General features: G+C 41.8%; 2 protein-coding genes across 2 annotated transcripts; one reads left to right on the top strand and one right to left on the bottom strand.

The window, feature by feature from the left end:
- Positions 1-4429: 4429 nt before the first annotated feature.
- LOC121535004 (UMP-CMP kinase) lies at positions 4430-10454 on the bottom strand. The gene is made up of 7 exons (XM_041841651.2): positions 10212-10454; positions 8088-8234; positions 7593-7745; positions 7315-7391; positions 6581-6677; positions 6234-6310; positions 4430-4797 (listed from the first exon to the last, which is right to left on the bottom strand). The coding sequence occupies exons 1-6, from the start codon at positions 10353-10355 to the stop codon at positions 6269-6271; spliced, it is 660 nt and encodes a 219-aa protein (XP_041697585.1). The 5' UTR covers positions 10356-10454; the 3' UTR covers positions 4430-4797; positions 6234-6268.
- A 108-nt stretch (positions 10455-10562) lies between these two features.
- Positions 10563-15515, top strand: LOC121535003 (protein FAM78B-like). The gene is made up of 3 exons (XM_041841650.2): positions 10563-11866; positions 12271-12550; positions 13114-15515. The coding sequence occupies exons 1-3, from the start codon at positions 11481-11483 to the stop codon at positions 13354-13356; spliced, it is 909 nt and encodes a 302-aa protein (XP_041697584.1). The 5' UTR covers positions 10563-11480; the 3' UTR covers positions 13357-15515.
- Positions 15516-15679: the final 164 nt, after the last annotated feature.

Below are 15679 nucleotides of genomic sequence, written 5' to 3'. Positions count from 1 at the left end.
ATGGACATACACAAAATAGTCCAAATTGGTGAAGTGAAATGAAAAAAAGAACTTGTTTCAAGAAATTCTGAAAAATAAATAACGGAAAAGTGGTGCGTACATATGTATTCACCCCCTTTGCTACGAAGCCCCTAAATAAGATCTGGTGCAACCAATTACCTTCAGAAGTCACATAATTAGTTAAATAAAGTCCACCTGTGTGCAATCTAAGTGTCACATGATCTGTCACATGATATCAGTATATATACACCTGTTCTGAAAGGCCCCAGAGTCTGCACCACCAAGCAAGTGGCACCATGAAGACCAAGGAGCTCTCCAAACAGGTCAGGGACAAAGTTGTGGAGAAGTACAGATCAGGGTTGGGTTATAAAAAAATATCAGAAACTTTGAACATCCCACGGAGCACGATTAAATCCATTACTAAAAAATTGAAAGAATATGGCACCACAACAAACCTACCAAGAGAGGGCCGCCCACCAAATCTCACGGACCAGGCTAGGAGGGCATTAATCAGAGAGGCAACAAAGAGACCAAAGATAACCCTGAAGGAGCTGAAAAGCTCCACAGCGGAGATTGGAGTATCTGTCCATAGGACCACTTTAAGCCGTACACTCCACAGAGCTGGGCTTTATGGAAGAGTGGCCAGAAAAAAGCCATTGCTTAAAGAAAAAAATAAGAAAACACGTTTGGTGATCGCCAAAAGGCAGGTGGGAGACTCCCCAATCATATGGAAGAAGGTACTCTGGTCAGATGAGACTAGAATTGAGCTTTTTGGCCATCAAGGAAAACGCTATGTCTGGCGCAAACCCAACACCTCTCATCACCCGAGAACACCATCTCCACAGTGAGGCATGGTGGTGGCAGCATCATGCTGTGGGGATATTTTTCATCGGCAGGGACTGGGAAACTGGTCAGAATTGAAGGAATGATGGATGGCGCTAAATACAGGGAAATTCTTGAGGGAAACCTGTTTCAGTCTTCCAGAGATTTGAGACTGGGACGGAGGTTCACCTTCCAGCAGGACAATGACCCTAAGCATACTGCTAAAGCAACACTCGAGTGGTTTAAGGGGAAATATTTAAATGTCTTGGAATGGCCTAGTCAAAGCCCAGACCTCAATCCAATTGAGAATCTGTGGTATGACTTAAAGATTGCTGTACACCAGCGGAACCCATCCAACTTCAAGGAGCTGGAGCAGTTTTGCCTTGAAGAATGGGCAAAAATCCCAGTGGCTAGATGTGCCAAGCTTATAGAGACATACCCCAAGAGACTTGCAGCTGTAATTGCTGCAAAAGTTGGCTCTACAAAGTATTGACTTTGGGGGGGGGGGGTGAATAATTATGCACGCTCAAGTTTTCTGTTTTTTTGTCTTATTTCTTAATTGTTTCACAATAAAACATATTTTGCATCTTCAAAGTGGTAGGCATGTTGTGTAAATCAAATGATACAAACCCCCCAAAAAATCAATTTTAAATACAGGTTGTAAGGCAACAAAATAGAAAAAATGCCAAGAGGGGTGAATACTTTCGCAAGCCACTGTAAGAACCATATTTAATTAAGTTGTTTTCTATAATGATCTGTTGTAACTAAGTACTGATGTTCCTACCTTTGACCTGTTTCTTCTGCCAGTATCAAATGTCTGCCAGTGTTGACTGTTATGGTTAAAGTTTGATGCCAGACTGAGCAGAGGACACACTGATAATGTATCGGTGACATGGTGTTTCTGTAGCCACTGATGTTGTGTTATTCACCTTTAAAATCCCTATTACACAGTGTTTCATTAAAATAAATAATGTGCATTCACAGAAAATCAACATTTTGGCAACCCACTTAACCCCAGGATTTCCCCAAGTTTTCATTATCATTGTAAAGTTATTTTGTTGCTTTGGGAAAGTTTCTGAAGATTTGTATTTATTTAAATGTGATTAGTGATTCATTTATATTTGTCCCTCGGGTTTAAGGTCAACTTTGTAAGGTGAATGAAACTGTTGTTTTAATATGGTAAAACGATTCCTTTTTTTTCTCCAAAAGAAACATTGAACATTTAATAGTCAAATGATAGTGTAAAATTAAGTGTGCTAATTCTACTATTTTTGGACATTTTCTGGTGTTTTGTGGTGGAAAAATGAGTGTGCTGAACATAACACTTCAACTCTGATATATAGATATGCTAGAAATGTTTTGTTAAGCTTGCATTCAATTGCCCCTCCCTGTTTCACACAACAAACTTCCATTCCCCTAGTCACAAGGGGAGTTATGGCTGATTTAAGGTGAAATCGTCAACCATGTCACTTTAATTGTCACTTTAATTGTCACTTTTTGATAGTAGTTTTTCTTAATTTAACCCTTTGAGATGGGAAAGCATGTTTGATATTAAGTTGTTATTAAGTGGAATTAAGTTTATGACAGAATGTTAAAATTAGGTGAATAAATAGTTATGTTTTACAAAATAACACTATCCAAAAGGCACTCTATTCATGGATTGACACAGGTAGTGAAAGGAAACAGGTACAGTTTGGCATTATAGTTGACTTATGATTATGTAACAATATTGAATTTCCTGATTGGTCATGTACAGACAGACAACACATTTTGTTTTAATATTAGGCCAGAGTTGAAAAAGCAGTTGTATTTCCATAAAATAATAATTACATTTAGTTTATTAGTGCTCTTTGAAGATAAGATGATTCAATGGACATTTTCCTTGAACACATAACACAGAAGTGGTGGCATGCTAAAGAGTCAAGGAATCACAAGATATAATTCAATGATGTGAATAATTCATTGCATAAGATGTGAATGAGAAAGTTTAAAGGGCCAATCAGCAGTTAAAACAATAACAAAGTGTTTTCCCCGCCACTGTGGGATGGGGCTGAAGAAATGTAACCACTTTCAAATTCACAGTCAGAGCTATGGATGCAAGTACTGACCATCCAGGATATCAAATTGCAAGTTTTAACCGTGTTTTAAGGCTATACAGTGTTCGTTTTACCTTTACTTTGTTTACAAACATTGGAGAAAAACAAGCTTATATTTTGGGTTCTGATGGGGTACGACAGTTAAACTAAGCTCATGAGGCATTTATAAGTTGTATTCTTCAAGAAACAATGGGTACATATCATTAAGTCAAAAAATTGATGTAGCAACTTCTGATTGCCCGTTTAAATTGAGAAATTGACATGAAAAACTTGAATAACAAATTAAGTAAAAATGGTGATGACATTTCTCAACACTAGTGACTCACTGGTGATGTCAGTCTGCCCCCTGCTGGCTTATTGGGTTGACTGACATGGGAGTGATTCCCATCAGTATTTACAATGTAGTTACATGGTTAGGTACAGTGTAATTGCAGTGGAACTGTACATTGTTACATAATACTTACTATGATGGCTGTTTGTACACTTAATTACACAATTGCATTCTCATCAGATTTATATTATATTATCTGACACGGGTACATACACAATGTATTCAAGGTGCCTTACACTGAGTTGTCAGATTTTTTGTCCATTAAGTTAATTCCCGCAGTCCTATGTCAGCACTTTGTACTGTATTTGTTTTGTACGCTTTTTGTCTCAAGCCCACAAACTGTATACACCAGCTCTCAAGTCCTCAGGAACGTTATCAACATTTGTCTTTGTAAACTGCAGAGATTTGTGAAATATAAATAAAGGAATTTCTTATGAAGACATAAGTGTATCTTTTGGTATCATTTGTCAATGTGACAATGCAAGTAAGAATGTCTCGAAATATCACATCCTAACATGAACTGTGATATGGATTGATATGTAATAAACTTGATAGTATGTGCGGGGAGACGCAGACATGCATTACACTGGGGGAAGGGAAACGGGATAACCATGTATGTTTACGAACCATATTTAATTAAGTTGTTTTCTATAATGATCTGTTGTAACTAAGTACTGATGTTCCTACCTTTGACCTGTTTCTTCTGCCAGTATCAAATGTCTGCCAGTGTTGACTGTTATGGTTAAAGTTTGATGCCAGACTGAGCAGAGGGCACACTGATAATGTATCGGTGACATGGTGTTTCTGTAGCCACTGATGTCGTGACTTCCTACAAGTCTCTCGGTGAATAAAAGCCTTCTCTTTTATTCACCTTTAAAATCTCTATTACAGTGTTTCATTAAAATAATGTGCATTCACAGAAAATCAAAAATGTTGGCAACCCACTTAACCCCAGGATTTCCCCAAGTTTTCATCATCATTGTAAAGTTATTTAGTTGCTTTGGGAAAGTAATTGCAGTGGAACAGTGCATTGTTACATAATACTTACTATTATGGCTGTTTGCACACTTAATTACACAATTGCATTCTCATCACATTTTTTTATATATACAATTTAACTATAACTGTGGCTATAACCACTCACCCTTGAATTGAGTAATAACACACAAGGAGTTTAGCGAAAGCTTGCTAAATGGCATATATTATATTAGCACATTTGTGATCATGGTAGCCGACAACAAGCTTGGATGAAATTAAATACATGTAATGTAAACAAAGTTGAAGTTTGGTCTGATATGGCAAACTAGTTATACCAACAATAACCATTTGTATAAGGCTTGTGGTGGACACAAAATAGATTGCAAATATAGTTACAGATATCAAAATCTCAGTCAGGAACAATTACATTGAGCACTTTAAAACTAGCCAAATTAGTCTTGGGGACCTGTCAGCAAACAGTTGAGAAACACCGATATACCCTTGAAACAGTGTGACCTTCTGTCTGTGAATGTTGGAATTACCAGTTTGAGTGGGTCCATAAGTATTCACCTGTCAAAGAAAATAAAGTACAGACATGAGGGGGTATATTTGGTTTGTTTGTATTTGCCGTTTTCTCCCACTTTACACGGCAACATACTCCGATTCAACAAAATTGTTCCTTGTTCCTTTGTTGCGTACTCAAAGATTTAACAAATAACACACAACAGAAACTTAACAGTCGAAAGCTGACCTTTGTGCAGTTTTGTAATGACACATATAGACACAGCCAAGTCATTGTGGAGAACAACGGACTTTAAGCACTGGACTTTACATTTTCAGTCATGGGACGACAAAGACATGTCAGTATTTCAGCATTCTGGAGAATACCAAATACTCTTTCATGTGCTTTGACACAAACTTGCGATCAGTCCCAAGTTTAAACTTGATTTAACAAGTTTAAGTTTAAAACTGGTCCCACACCGTATATGCTGTAACAACTATTGTTGTCATGCCAATTTAATCCACAAGTTTGTAATGCAGCAATCAAGGATGTTGTTTCTCGATTCCCTGTGGTCCTATGGGACCTCTGTTCATATTTCTTCCAACATGAGACCGGTGTTTTATATATTTTATTAGTACACAGGGGAAGCCCATAAGACAACAGCGTTCATCTCGGAGTACAACCAAATTGATTCACTAGAGATGACATCTCTTCCCCCTCTCTGTCTGTCCTTTTCTTCATAATCCTTCTCCATCTATTCCAGGGCTCTCCAACCCTGTTCCTGGAGAGCTACCATCCTGTAATCTAACGCAGGGTTTCCCAAACTCGGTCCTGGGGCCCCCCCTGGGTGCATGTTTTGGTTTTGACCTAGCACTACACAACTGATTCAAATAATCAAAGCTTGATGATTACTTGGTTATTTGAATCAGCTGTGTAGTGCTAGGATAATGAAGACCCTGATCTATCACACCTGGTTCTAATAATTAGCTGGTTGATAAACTGAATCAGGTTACTTATAACTGGGGTTGGAGTGAAAATCTACAAGAGGGTTGCTCTCCAGGAACAGGGTTGGAGAGCCCTGATCTAGTCTATAGAATTGGTTGGTCTGTGAAAAAGCATGCGCTCGCTTAGGGAACGGCTAACAATGGTGTACACAGATTTTATCACAAAAAAATGAATTTAGCTAACATACAGCACTGCTTGACAACAAAAGGAAGTGCCTCACCAAGCTAAGAGCAATTATATTAGTCTTGTCCCTATGCAAAGGCCCACGACTACAATGACAGGCTTGTCAGTTGGTGTACGACTACCATAGTGAAACCCTCTGCGCATGTGAGGTTTGTCAGCAGAGCATCTTGCTACCTATCTTATTCACTCTTACACACACACTCACTCACACACACACACACACACCCTTGGACGAGCAGCTCAGCACTGACAAAAAAAAAAGAATGTAAAAAGTAAACTGTTGCTGCAGTTGATAAAAAGACAAACTAAACGTAACTGTGAATGTAACAGTTGTTGGCAGTTGGCGGAATTTCAACCCTCTTTGTCCAGGATGGTTTTGACGTCGGCAAACACCTGAAACAGAGAGAGAGAAAGAGATGCATTAGAGAAAACAAAAGACTCACCTTTGTGTTTTTTGTGTGCAATGGCCTGAAAGACAAGTGTGTGATTGCCAGAGGGTGCAGGAGAACAGAGAGAAAACCAATAGGGAAGGAAACAACTTAGAGGGAATTAACACTCAAATATAGGATAAGTAAGAGTGAATAAGTTTGTATTAGTGAGTGTATTCCAACTGCCCATCATGTGTGCCTTCAATGGCGCAGTGCTGTATAATCCTTTGCATACCTCGTCCACACCGCACGAGGCATCCACGGTGCGCACCTTGCCCTGTTTCTCATACAGTGAGATGATGGGCCGTGTCGACTGCAGGTAGGTCTGGATCCTTCAGGGGAGAAAAAGGAGGCTCAGAAACAGGGCTGACCAGGACTCAGAGGAGACCCAAAATGGGGTCACAGTCATACAAGTACATACAGCCAAGCTAAAACATGCTCCAGTGTATATTACTTTTAGGGGTGGGTCAAGGTGGGACTGAAAATCGCAATCTCAAAAGCAATGTTTTTTTCACTAGAAGTCCATTATTAAAGGTCCATTATGTCGTTTTGTGTACAACCCGACTGATTTCAGACAGAAATACAGGTTATAGATCTGTCACACTCATTGAAAGCAAGTCTGATGAATGGTAGATCCGTTGTATATGCAATATTTCTATGCTTCCCCTCCGTAAGTTTTGTTTTAGCTTCTTATTACTTTCGGTTTTGTACATCACCTTACAACTGCAAAAAATAGTCTTTTTGATGACTGAAACTATATTTCACAGCGGTTTAGAGGGTACAATGATTCTATACACTTTGCTTGTTGTGTCGCATGAACTGAAATCAGGCGAACATTTTAGAAACCAGGAAATGGCACCATACCCTTTTTTTTATGACCAAGAGCTGTGTCCCCTTTTGAGAGTTCCAGTTCATATTAAATAGGTCAATGGTCAGTGATCATGGAAAGCCTTAGAGTTTGGACGCTACCTTTTCTCCAGGCTCGCTCTGTTGTCATCGGTCCGCCCACTGCTCTTCCCTCTTTCTAGACATCGGTTGATACAGACCTGTAAACAAGCAAACACAGAGCTCTCAGCATTAAAACATTACACAATCAGCCAAGCAATAACGATATTAACACTAGGAGGTCGTACTCCAAATGTGTCTTGCATATCTGAGGTATAGCTTTCCCTTCCAATGATTTTGCACCTCCCACTTTGTCCCCTCCCCTTCCTCTTGGAGATCCTCCCCCCAATATGTATTATTACCTCATTACTACAGTCAAAGAAAAGCACAAATTTGACGTCAGCCTTCCCGTCCATGACAGTGGTCCACCCCTGGAGGTTGTCTTCGTTTCGGGGGAAGCCGTCGATGAGGAAGCGGAATTTCTTCTCGTCTATCTGCATGGTGTCCTCCATGGCCTGAGGACAAAGGAAAGTTAAAGTTAAAAGGGATATTCTGTCCCAAATCAAAGTTAGACATTTTTATGTCTAAAAAGTGGTGTGTCTGTCTATATGCATCTGACATGAAAAATATTTTGGGTGAACTATTCCTTTTAAGTGTGAAGCAAGGATTCATTCAGCCCATGGAGCAATGACAGAAACTATTTCAGTAAGAGGGGGAAAAAATGCTTACTCAGACCACAGTGCCACTACCCTCTACCCCATGTTATCTAAGCTAATAGTAATTCTGATTGCTAACTTACTGTACGTCAACAGTTACCACAAACCTTGTAGCCATAGGTACCTGGAGATGGTGCATACCTTCCTGAGTAAGTTAATGGTGATCTCGACAGGGACGATCTTGCCTTCCTTGATGTAACTGTCAATGAGCTGTCCAAACTCTGACCCCTCTCGGCTTCGCTCGGCCCTCAGCAGGTCTCCGGCAGACAGGTGGGTGTAACTGTAGTTCTGTGAAAAACACAAAGGGTTAATGCCAGCCTTAACTAAAACAACACAGTGCACTACTCTAACAATAATCACTGATCCAACTGCTTATGTGGGACAATTGTACAGAAACATACCTGTACTGTACTAACAAAGTATGTTACTTTGCTTAGAAATAAATTGGTTATGAGAATTAAATTGTCCGGGACTAATGTCATTTTTAAAAGGAGTGCAATAGTAACAATGCATTAAGTAGAGAATACATTGAAAAGAGCAGTGTCATAGGCATTGTTGGTTATTGTTCTAAAAGGATGCTGCTGTGCTCCACTAACACTGAAAGCAGGGGAAGGGATTTTTATATTTCGCTGTATGAAGACAGGCTTTATAAGTGGGTGGGTGGCTTAAGAACACGTGTTTCTTCATGTTTGAACAGGATGCTTACTCAAACACACGTGGCCCAGCTTTGTATGAATATAGGTCTAAACAAAGTAATTGGCAAATGCAGGAAACTTGTCTTGGCACAGAAGAAAGACAAGGGGGAGCTACAATGTTGGGCGTTAATATGTCAGACAGCTGAATAGCAGTAGTAGATGCTAACTCTTCCAACTGTTTGAGTTTTATCTTTTGATGTAAAACCCCACCCAGACTCAGATAAACATCTGCCTTCATTTCTCAAGACTACTTGTTCAAGGGCATTGGCTGGAGGTTTAGAGCAGGTGCATTGCAGATAAACTTGACATAATGTGAATTGCACAACAGCTGAACTGATAAGATGTAGACTACGCATTGGTATGATGTCAATATCAGTGCATAGGCTACTCTGTGTATGTAGCTAGAAGCCTACCACAATGAACATAGAGCTAGCCCATTCATAGACGGTATATACCGTCTATTTACGAACCTGTCTGCTGGCTGAGGACAGCGCACCGACGCTGCCCAAATGCTGTCTAAATGCAAATACGCCTTGCACGCGATACAGTTTTGAAAACATTTGGAACTTAACTTTCATATCAGTGAGAAATTATTTTCAAAAAACAAAAGGTTCCTACACAACTTTATATGGTTAGGGTTCCCACACGGACATATTTCCATGTTACAGCGCTTGTTTACGGAAGACAGAGGCGACCACATCTGCTAATTAGCTATATGCGGCCTCCGCACACCTGTGTGTAACGGAAGAAGGACGCCACAAACATGTTGTAACTGAAAAATAGTGTCAGCTGCAACTGTTAAAACCGGTTAAAAGTGTACCGTATTTGTATATTTAGCCTTTGTGATTTTTTAAAATGTGATATCAAAGTAGCGGGCTTTATGTTTCTAGAACTGTACTGCAATTGAGAATATTTGGAGTATTTGGCTGTTTTGGCTGCCAGAGCCAATTCGCCTCTGAACATAACATGTAAGGTCCTTGAGTTGGACTAAAGAAGTAGGCTAGCCTCTTCTGTCACTTGTTGGCGAGCCATAGCCCACTTTGACTCCTGAGGGGTATACTACCAAAAACGATCTATGAGTTTGCCAGCTAAACTTGCCTAAATAAGACAGAAAAACTAGAAAAGGGCATGGTCTAATTGACTCAACAACCAATAACCAGAAAATGTGTTATTTTTTCTGGTTGTTTATCAAAGTTTGCTGGCTAACACATTGATTCTGCTTTGTAGTACACCCTTCTGATATTCAGGAAAAAATTTCAGATTGTTCGCTAGTTGAAAGGCTAACTTTGATGGAAAAAATATCATTATTATTCATTGCTCACATAACTAGTTAGCTTGCTAGCTAGTATGGTCTTGGCATAGCTATGCTAACTAACTAGCATAATGAGTAGGTTACATTTCAGAGGACAAAAACCGGAAGTCGATCCATTTAGCTGGTCTCTGATGGACAGAAGCCAACAAAAGTGAACACAATCCCCTCAAATCTGTTAGTGGTTTCTTTCCCCAACACAATTCAATGCCCTGTCAAATTATCTTTGTCCTTTTCATTGTTCTTTCCTCGCCATCTCACCTCTACGATTCTGGCACACTGGGTCCCTTTCCCCGCTCCAGGCCCGCCCAACACGAACACAACCTGCGGCTTCATGATCAATGCGGCCCTGTACACAACGCTCGGCACCTTCGCTGATAACCTACTCAATAAAAGGAAAATCATAAACCGAAAACGACAACCAAACAATACACTAAGTGAACCCGGTTCGACGAGGAGTCTGAATGACGAACAGATTTAATGACCGGTTGATGCGTGTCAGTGGGAAGTCCGTCAAAGCAACACCACTTCCGCTGTTGACGTGGCCAACCAATGGCAAAAAAAAGGGGGAGTGTCCATGGGGCGTAAATCACGCCCACATGATGTACACTTTTCAATGCAGGGGTCTAGTGACGCCTCTCCCTCACTGGTTGCCGCTGTCTATCATCCCAGCATCAGCACCTAGCCGAACTGAACAGCGACGGTCCTCGAGGAAATTATGCTCTACCAAGCGAGGGAGTTGGAGCAATAATGCTCAATCGGTCGACGGAGGTAGATATGGATGATTCGTGTCACCAAAACATTTTAGGGATGTCTGGGCGGCTGGGTATCACACCTAGTCCCGGGCACGTTTGTGAATCTCTCGTTGCTTTGAAATAGCGCTAAGGCGATTTATTGGCTCGACAGGGCACCATAGCCTGCCATGCGCTGTTTTGTTGATTTATAAAGCCTATAGGCTATAATTACCCTACTATCATCGGTTTTAGGTAGGATATAAGCCATTGTATAACGTCTTCTTGTTGTGACGACCAAGACAATCTCATTTGAGGGCGCCGTACAAATAACAGGGCTATGCAAGCCATTCAAACAAAGGCACCCGAACACCCCCATTGACGCACCTGCTGCCCGGTCGCCACTGACATGACAACGCTGAGCCGAAGGAGCAGGATCAAAGGGCACCGACCTGCAGCCGGACGCGTGGACTCGAAAAGGAAGGGGGACGTCGGACACGCAGAGAGTAAGCAGCATCCCGGGGGAGGCCCAATTTCTGTTTCTGGGGACAAGCACCAAGGGCAGTGCGGCACTCAACAGTCACATCGGGGAAGGCTGCGGGGAGCTGTTCAGTGTACCTTCCCCACACGCACTCTCCATTCCGCTCCTACATTAACGTTCCATTTCCCCGGTGCGGAAAAATGCTTGAAAACAACTGCTTGATTTGATATGGAATGTTGGCTCAATGTCTGTATTCAAAATGATGTCTCTATTTCGTTTTCTTCTACCCAGTAATTTGACCTCATCAGTGATGGGTAAATGAAAAGATTGATATTGATTTACAAGCTGGATGGAATCCGAGAGGGACTGATGTGCATACTGGTCAGGTATCATCTTCTTCCTCCGTCTCTGGTTCTGCTTACTCTGCTACTTGCCAGCACAATGGGCTGTATCCAGAGCATTGCCTGCAAGCCGCGCATTAGAAGGGAGAACATTGTAGTCTACGAGGTGTCGGCCTCCATTGACCAGTGCCCAACAGTGATAGAGGAGAACTCGCCCATAGTGCTGCGGTATAAGACACCTTACTTCAGGGCCTCTGCCGGGATTGTGATGCCTCCGGTGCCCCGCAATGAGACCTGGGTGGTGGGTTGGATCCAGGCTTGTACACAAATGGAGTTCTACAATAATTATGGGGACATTGGCATGTAAGTTCTGAGTTGTTGTCATCTACCATCAGTCATCTCGAAATGCCACTCATTCATACTCTGACACACTCTCACACACACACACACACACACACACACACTTAAGTGCTGTGGGCGTAGTGTGTGTGTGTGTGTGTGTATTGGCCTAGCCTTTAGTTCAGTGGGCTAACACAGTCTTGAGTCACTTGGCCAGTCAATCCTAGTCCATCACATGTGCGCTGTAATACTGTCTGTTTGTATCAGTTGTAGACCTGGGTGAATTTCTAGCGCCTGTGAAATTATAGCCATGCATGGCCTACTATAAAAACAGAGTCCCATTAAGTGAGGTCTTGCACATATATCATGTTCTGTTGTATTGTTTTGTATATTACTAAGACATTCTCTCTGCATGTCCACTACCCAAGGTCCAGCTGGGAGTTACCAGAGCTCCGTGAGGGCCGGGTCAAGGCCATCAGCGATTCGGATGGGGTCAGCTACCCCTGGTATGGCAACACCACTGAGACGGTTACCCTTACGGGCCCCACGTCCAAACCGTTGCGCCTCACAGTCAGCATGAATGACAATTTCTACCCCAGTGTGACCTGGGCCGTGCCCATCAGCAACAGCAACACACCCATGCTGTCACACATCACCCGAGACCAGAGCTTCATCACCTGGCTGGTTGCCATCAACTCTGTCACCAAGGTAGGCTTCAGAAGATGGACCTCCTTGGATTTTGTGTACTGTTCTGTTTAGTTGTATGTTTTATTATCTTAAAGGGATAGTTCACTTAAAAATCAAAGTTTGTCAGATGTTCTCAGACTTCTAAAGTGGTCTAATCTCAAGATAAATCCACATCCCACACATCCCACACCATATGTAGCTCAATCCCAAATGAATGGGAAAGATTAGCACCATCTAATTAGTTTGAGGGACACAACGAATGGTGTGTGCAATGTGGACTCATCCCAACATACTTGAGGTCTGACCTTTGTCTGAAAACATCTGACAAACTGTGAAGTGAACTATCCCTTTAAATGAGTGTTTTCCATTATGTTCCTGGAGTACCCCCAGGACTGTACATGTATGTTGTAGCTCAGTGTTAGTTCTAGACTAGAACAGAAATGTACAACCTTGGGGTCAAAGTAGGCTACAGATTGTGAAACACTGCTGTAAGTGCTAACTGTAAAGCACTTTGGGTTGCAGCATATTACATGAAAGTTGCTATAAAAGTTAACTTTACTATTATAATTTTTCGGACTTTCCAGGAGCGCATCGTGCTGCAGACGGTGCGGTGGCGGATGCGGGTGGACATTGCCGTGGACCCTGACATGCCCCTGGGCTCCCGGGCCTCCCTAGTATGCCGTCCTCACCAGGAGCAGCCCCACATTCTCAACTACCAGGAGCCAATACCCCCCAACGCCCTAGGACAACCCAATGCCAATGACGCCCAAGTGCTGATGTGGAGGCCCCGCAGAGGGGCGCCCCTAGTGGTGATACCGCCCAAATAAGGTTGTAAAGACTGAGAAAGAGCAATGTGATTAGTTCATGGTAATGAGGAAGTGTGGCCCATCGCAGAGGAGGGAAATTATGAGTTCCCTTATCAAAAATGGACTGGACTGCATTGGAATTGACACAGCGGAAGTCTAGAGCTAGACTGGTTTCGGAGGCAGGCTCAGCACTGCATCCGCGTTTGATTGAGTCCGACTGTTTTTGGACGGCCACAGTGCTGTACTAGAGTTCTATCTGCCTTTGGAAAGAAAGGGACAGAGCTATCGGAGTTCCATTGAGGTGGACTGAACACAGAACTGCATCCTGTATCCTACAGTAGACCTTATTGCATGAGAGAGAAAACGGGATTTGACTGGAATAAGAATAGTATTTTGTATCAGCTGATCACACTTGAATGGAATGGAACTTTTTACATTGGCCATGATATCCTGCAAGCTGGAAAACCTCCTCAGTGCCAATTATGGACATAATGGCCTTTAACATACAACACTTTAAGAACACATTGTTAAGAGATTTAATTATAAGAGGCAAATCATATTATATGAATCTTCTGTTAGTTTAAGATCAACTCACATCAATCAGATTGTATTAAGAGCACCTACTTGGCATAAAGTTCTAAAAAGAAATGGGCTGATTGTAGTCTTATTGAAATACGCCATTGTCTATCCACTCACTTTGAAACATAGAAAGGTTAAAGGTGTGGGTTTTCTGGTGTGAGTTGAGTATCTACCTGCACACACATGAATGTCCAATTCTAAATCCAACCTGCTAGCCCCTACCCATATTGCTTATCTATACAATCCTTTCAGATCTACACAAAGTGCCTTCGGTTAGGGGCTAGGGGTTGATTTGGGATTGGGCCATAGCACCACAGTACACTATTATGGCAATAGTCTGGGCTAGCGGGTTCATCCAGAGGAGCCCCTGCCATATGACACAATGTCACATGATTCATGCTCCATCTGTGCTGCTCACCAGTTTCAGTCGTCACCTTCCCATCTGTCTGTCCATTTCTCTCCCTCTCATCACTCCATCATTTTCTCTCTGCATGCCTACAATCCCTCATCTCCACTTCAAGACTATGCAAACACAGAGGGACTGTTGACCGAGAGATATAGAAGGAAACATGATCAGGAAAGACAGGTTAGAGGTAATATTCACAATGATGGCTTTTGTGTTCATATATTATATGAACACAGTTTATGAACTTTTGAATTGGTACCAAACATATTCAGTGATCTGTTGCTATAGAGACTGGTTTGATTTGTCTAAACTCGGCTCCATAGGAACCAGGATCGCCTTCATTAGGGCACACCGCAGCAAAATGTTTTTCCAACACAAAACGCATTTCTTATTGGACAAGTTCGGGTAGTCCGTCCCTGTTTCCGCCCATTTTGTTCCGTTTGGTGCCTCATGAATATGACCCAGTTGTTGAGAAACATCAAATAATTTATGAACTCTTGCTCATCAATCAGTCCTGCTTTGGGATTTCATACCTAGATGAAATGACATACACAATACTAGCTCTTTCAATACAAAATATCTGTTTAGACCCTTATTTCACATTTGATCACATAATTTATTCATTTTATCTTGCATGACAGGCCAGTTTTGCATAAAAACATCAGCAATTGGATGTGTAATTCTTTGGATCTGAATGGCCGGACAATGAGCGGCAAGTTCAAAGCATTCCTTCCTTTAATCTTTTTCCTCCCTGTCCCCAATAAAAGGACATCCTGCATCTCTACAGTCATTGGTCTCAACCACTCCCCTCTGCAGTAAATGTGCTACAGCCCGACGCTCCCACTAGGTGGAGCTGTCACTCAAAAACAAATGAGGGGCGGTAACCTGTGAGGCATTCCATTCATTTAAATATATTCATACTACAAATTCCTGTTCCCCTACTCCCCAAATACATGATAAAATATACAAAAATTGAATATTTAAAAAACAGTAACTTTGGCAGTGAATTCTTGGATTCATCCATGAATTCTCGTTGTTCCCTGTAAAGTCATTTTTCCGATGATTCCATGCTTTGTTGAGTTTGGCTCTATCAGCCCTGAGGTGAAAGGTGAGAGGTCACATGTGAGCAGAACCCTTCATATGCCCTGCATAGGCATCATAGTAGCTTCAGCTCCATGACCGTGTGTGTGTGGGGGGGGGGTGACGTGCATACAAGTGTGAACTGTAGAGAAGTCACATTCATGAGCCTGTTCGATCAAGAACTTGATGGCGTCACTGTGGGAGAGTGTGGTTGCATTATTACCCCCATGCAATGTAAAGCGCTTTGAATTTCAATAAGGAGCTTTATAAATGCTAAAT

Source organism: Coregonus clupeaformis, unplaced genomic scaffold (genome assembly GCF_020615455.1).
Source record: "Coregonus clupeaformis isolate EN_2021a unplaced genomic scaffold, ASM2061545v1 scaf0247, whole genome shotgun sequence".
Classification (NCBI taxonomy): Eukaryota; Metazoa; Chordata; class Actinopteri; order Salmoniformes; family Salmonidae; genus Coregonus; species Coregonus clupeaformis.
The sequence above is the reverse complement of the archived record's forward strand: the minus strand, read 5'-3'. Positions and strand labels throughout refer to the sequence as shown.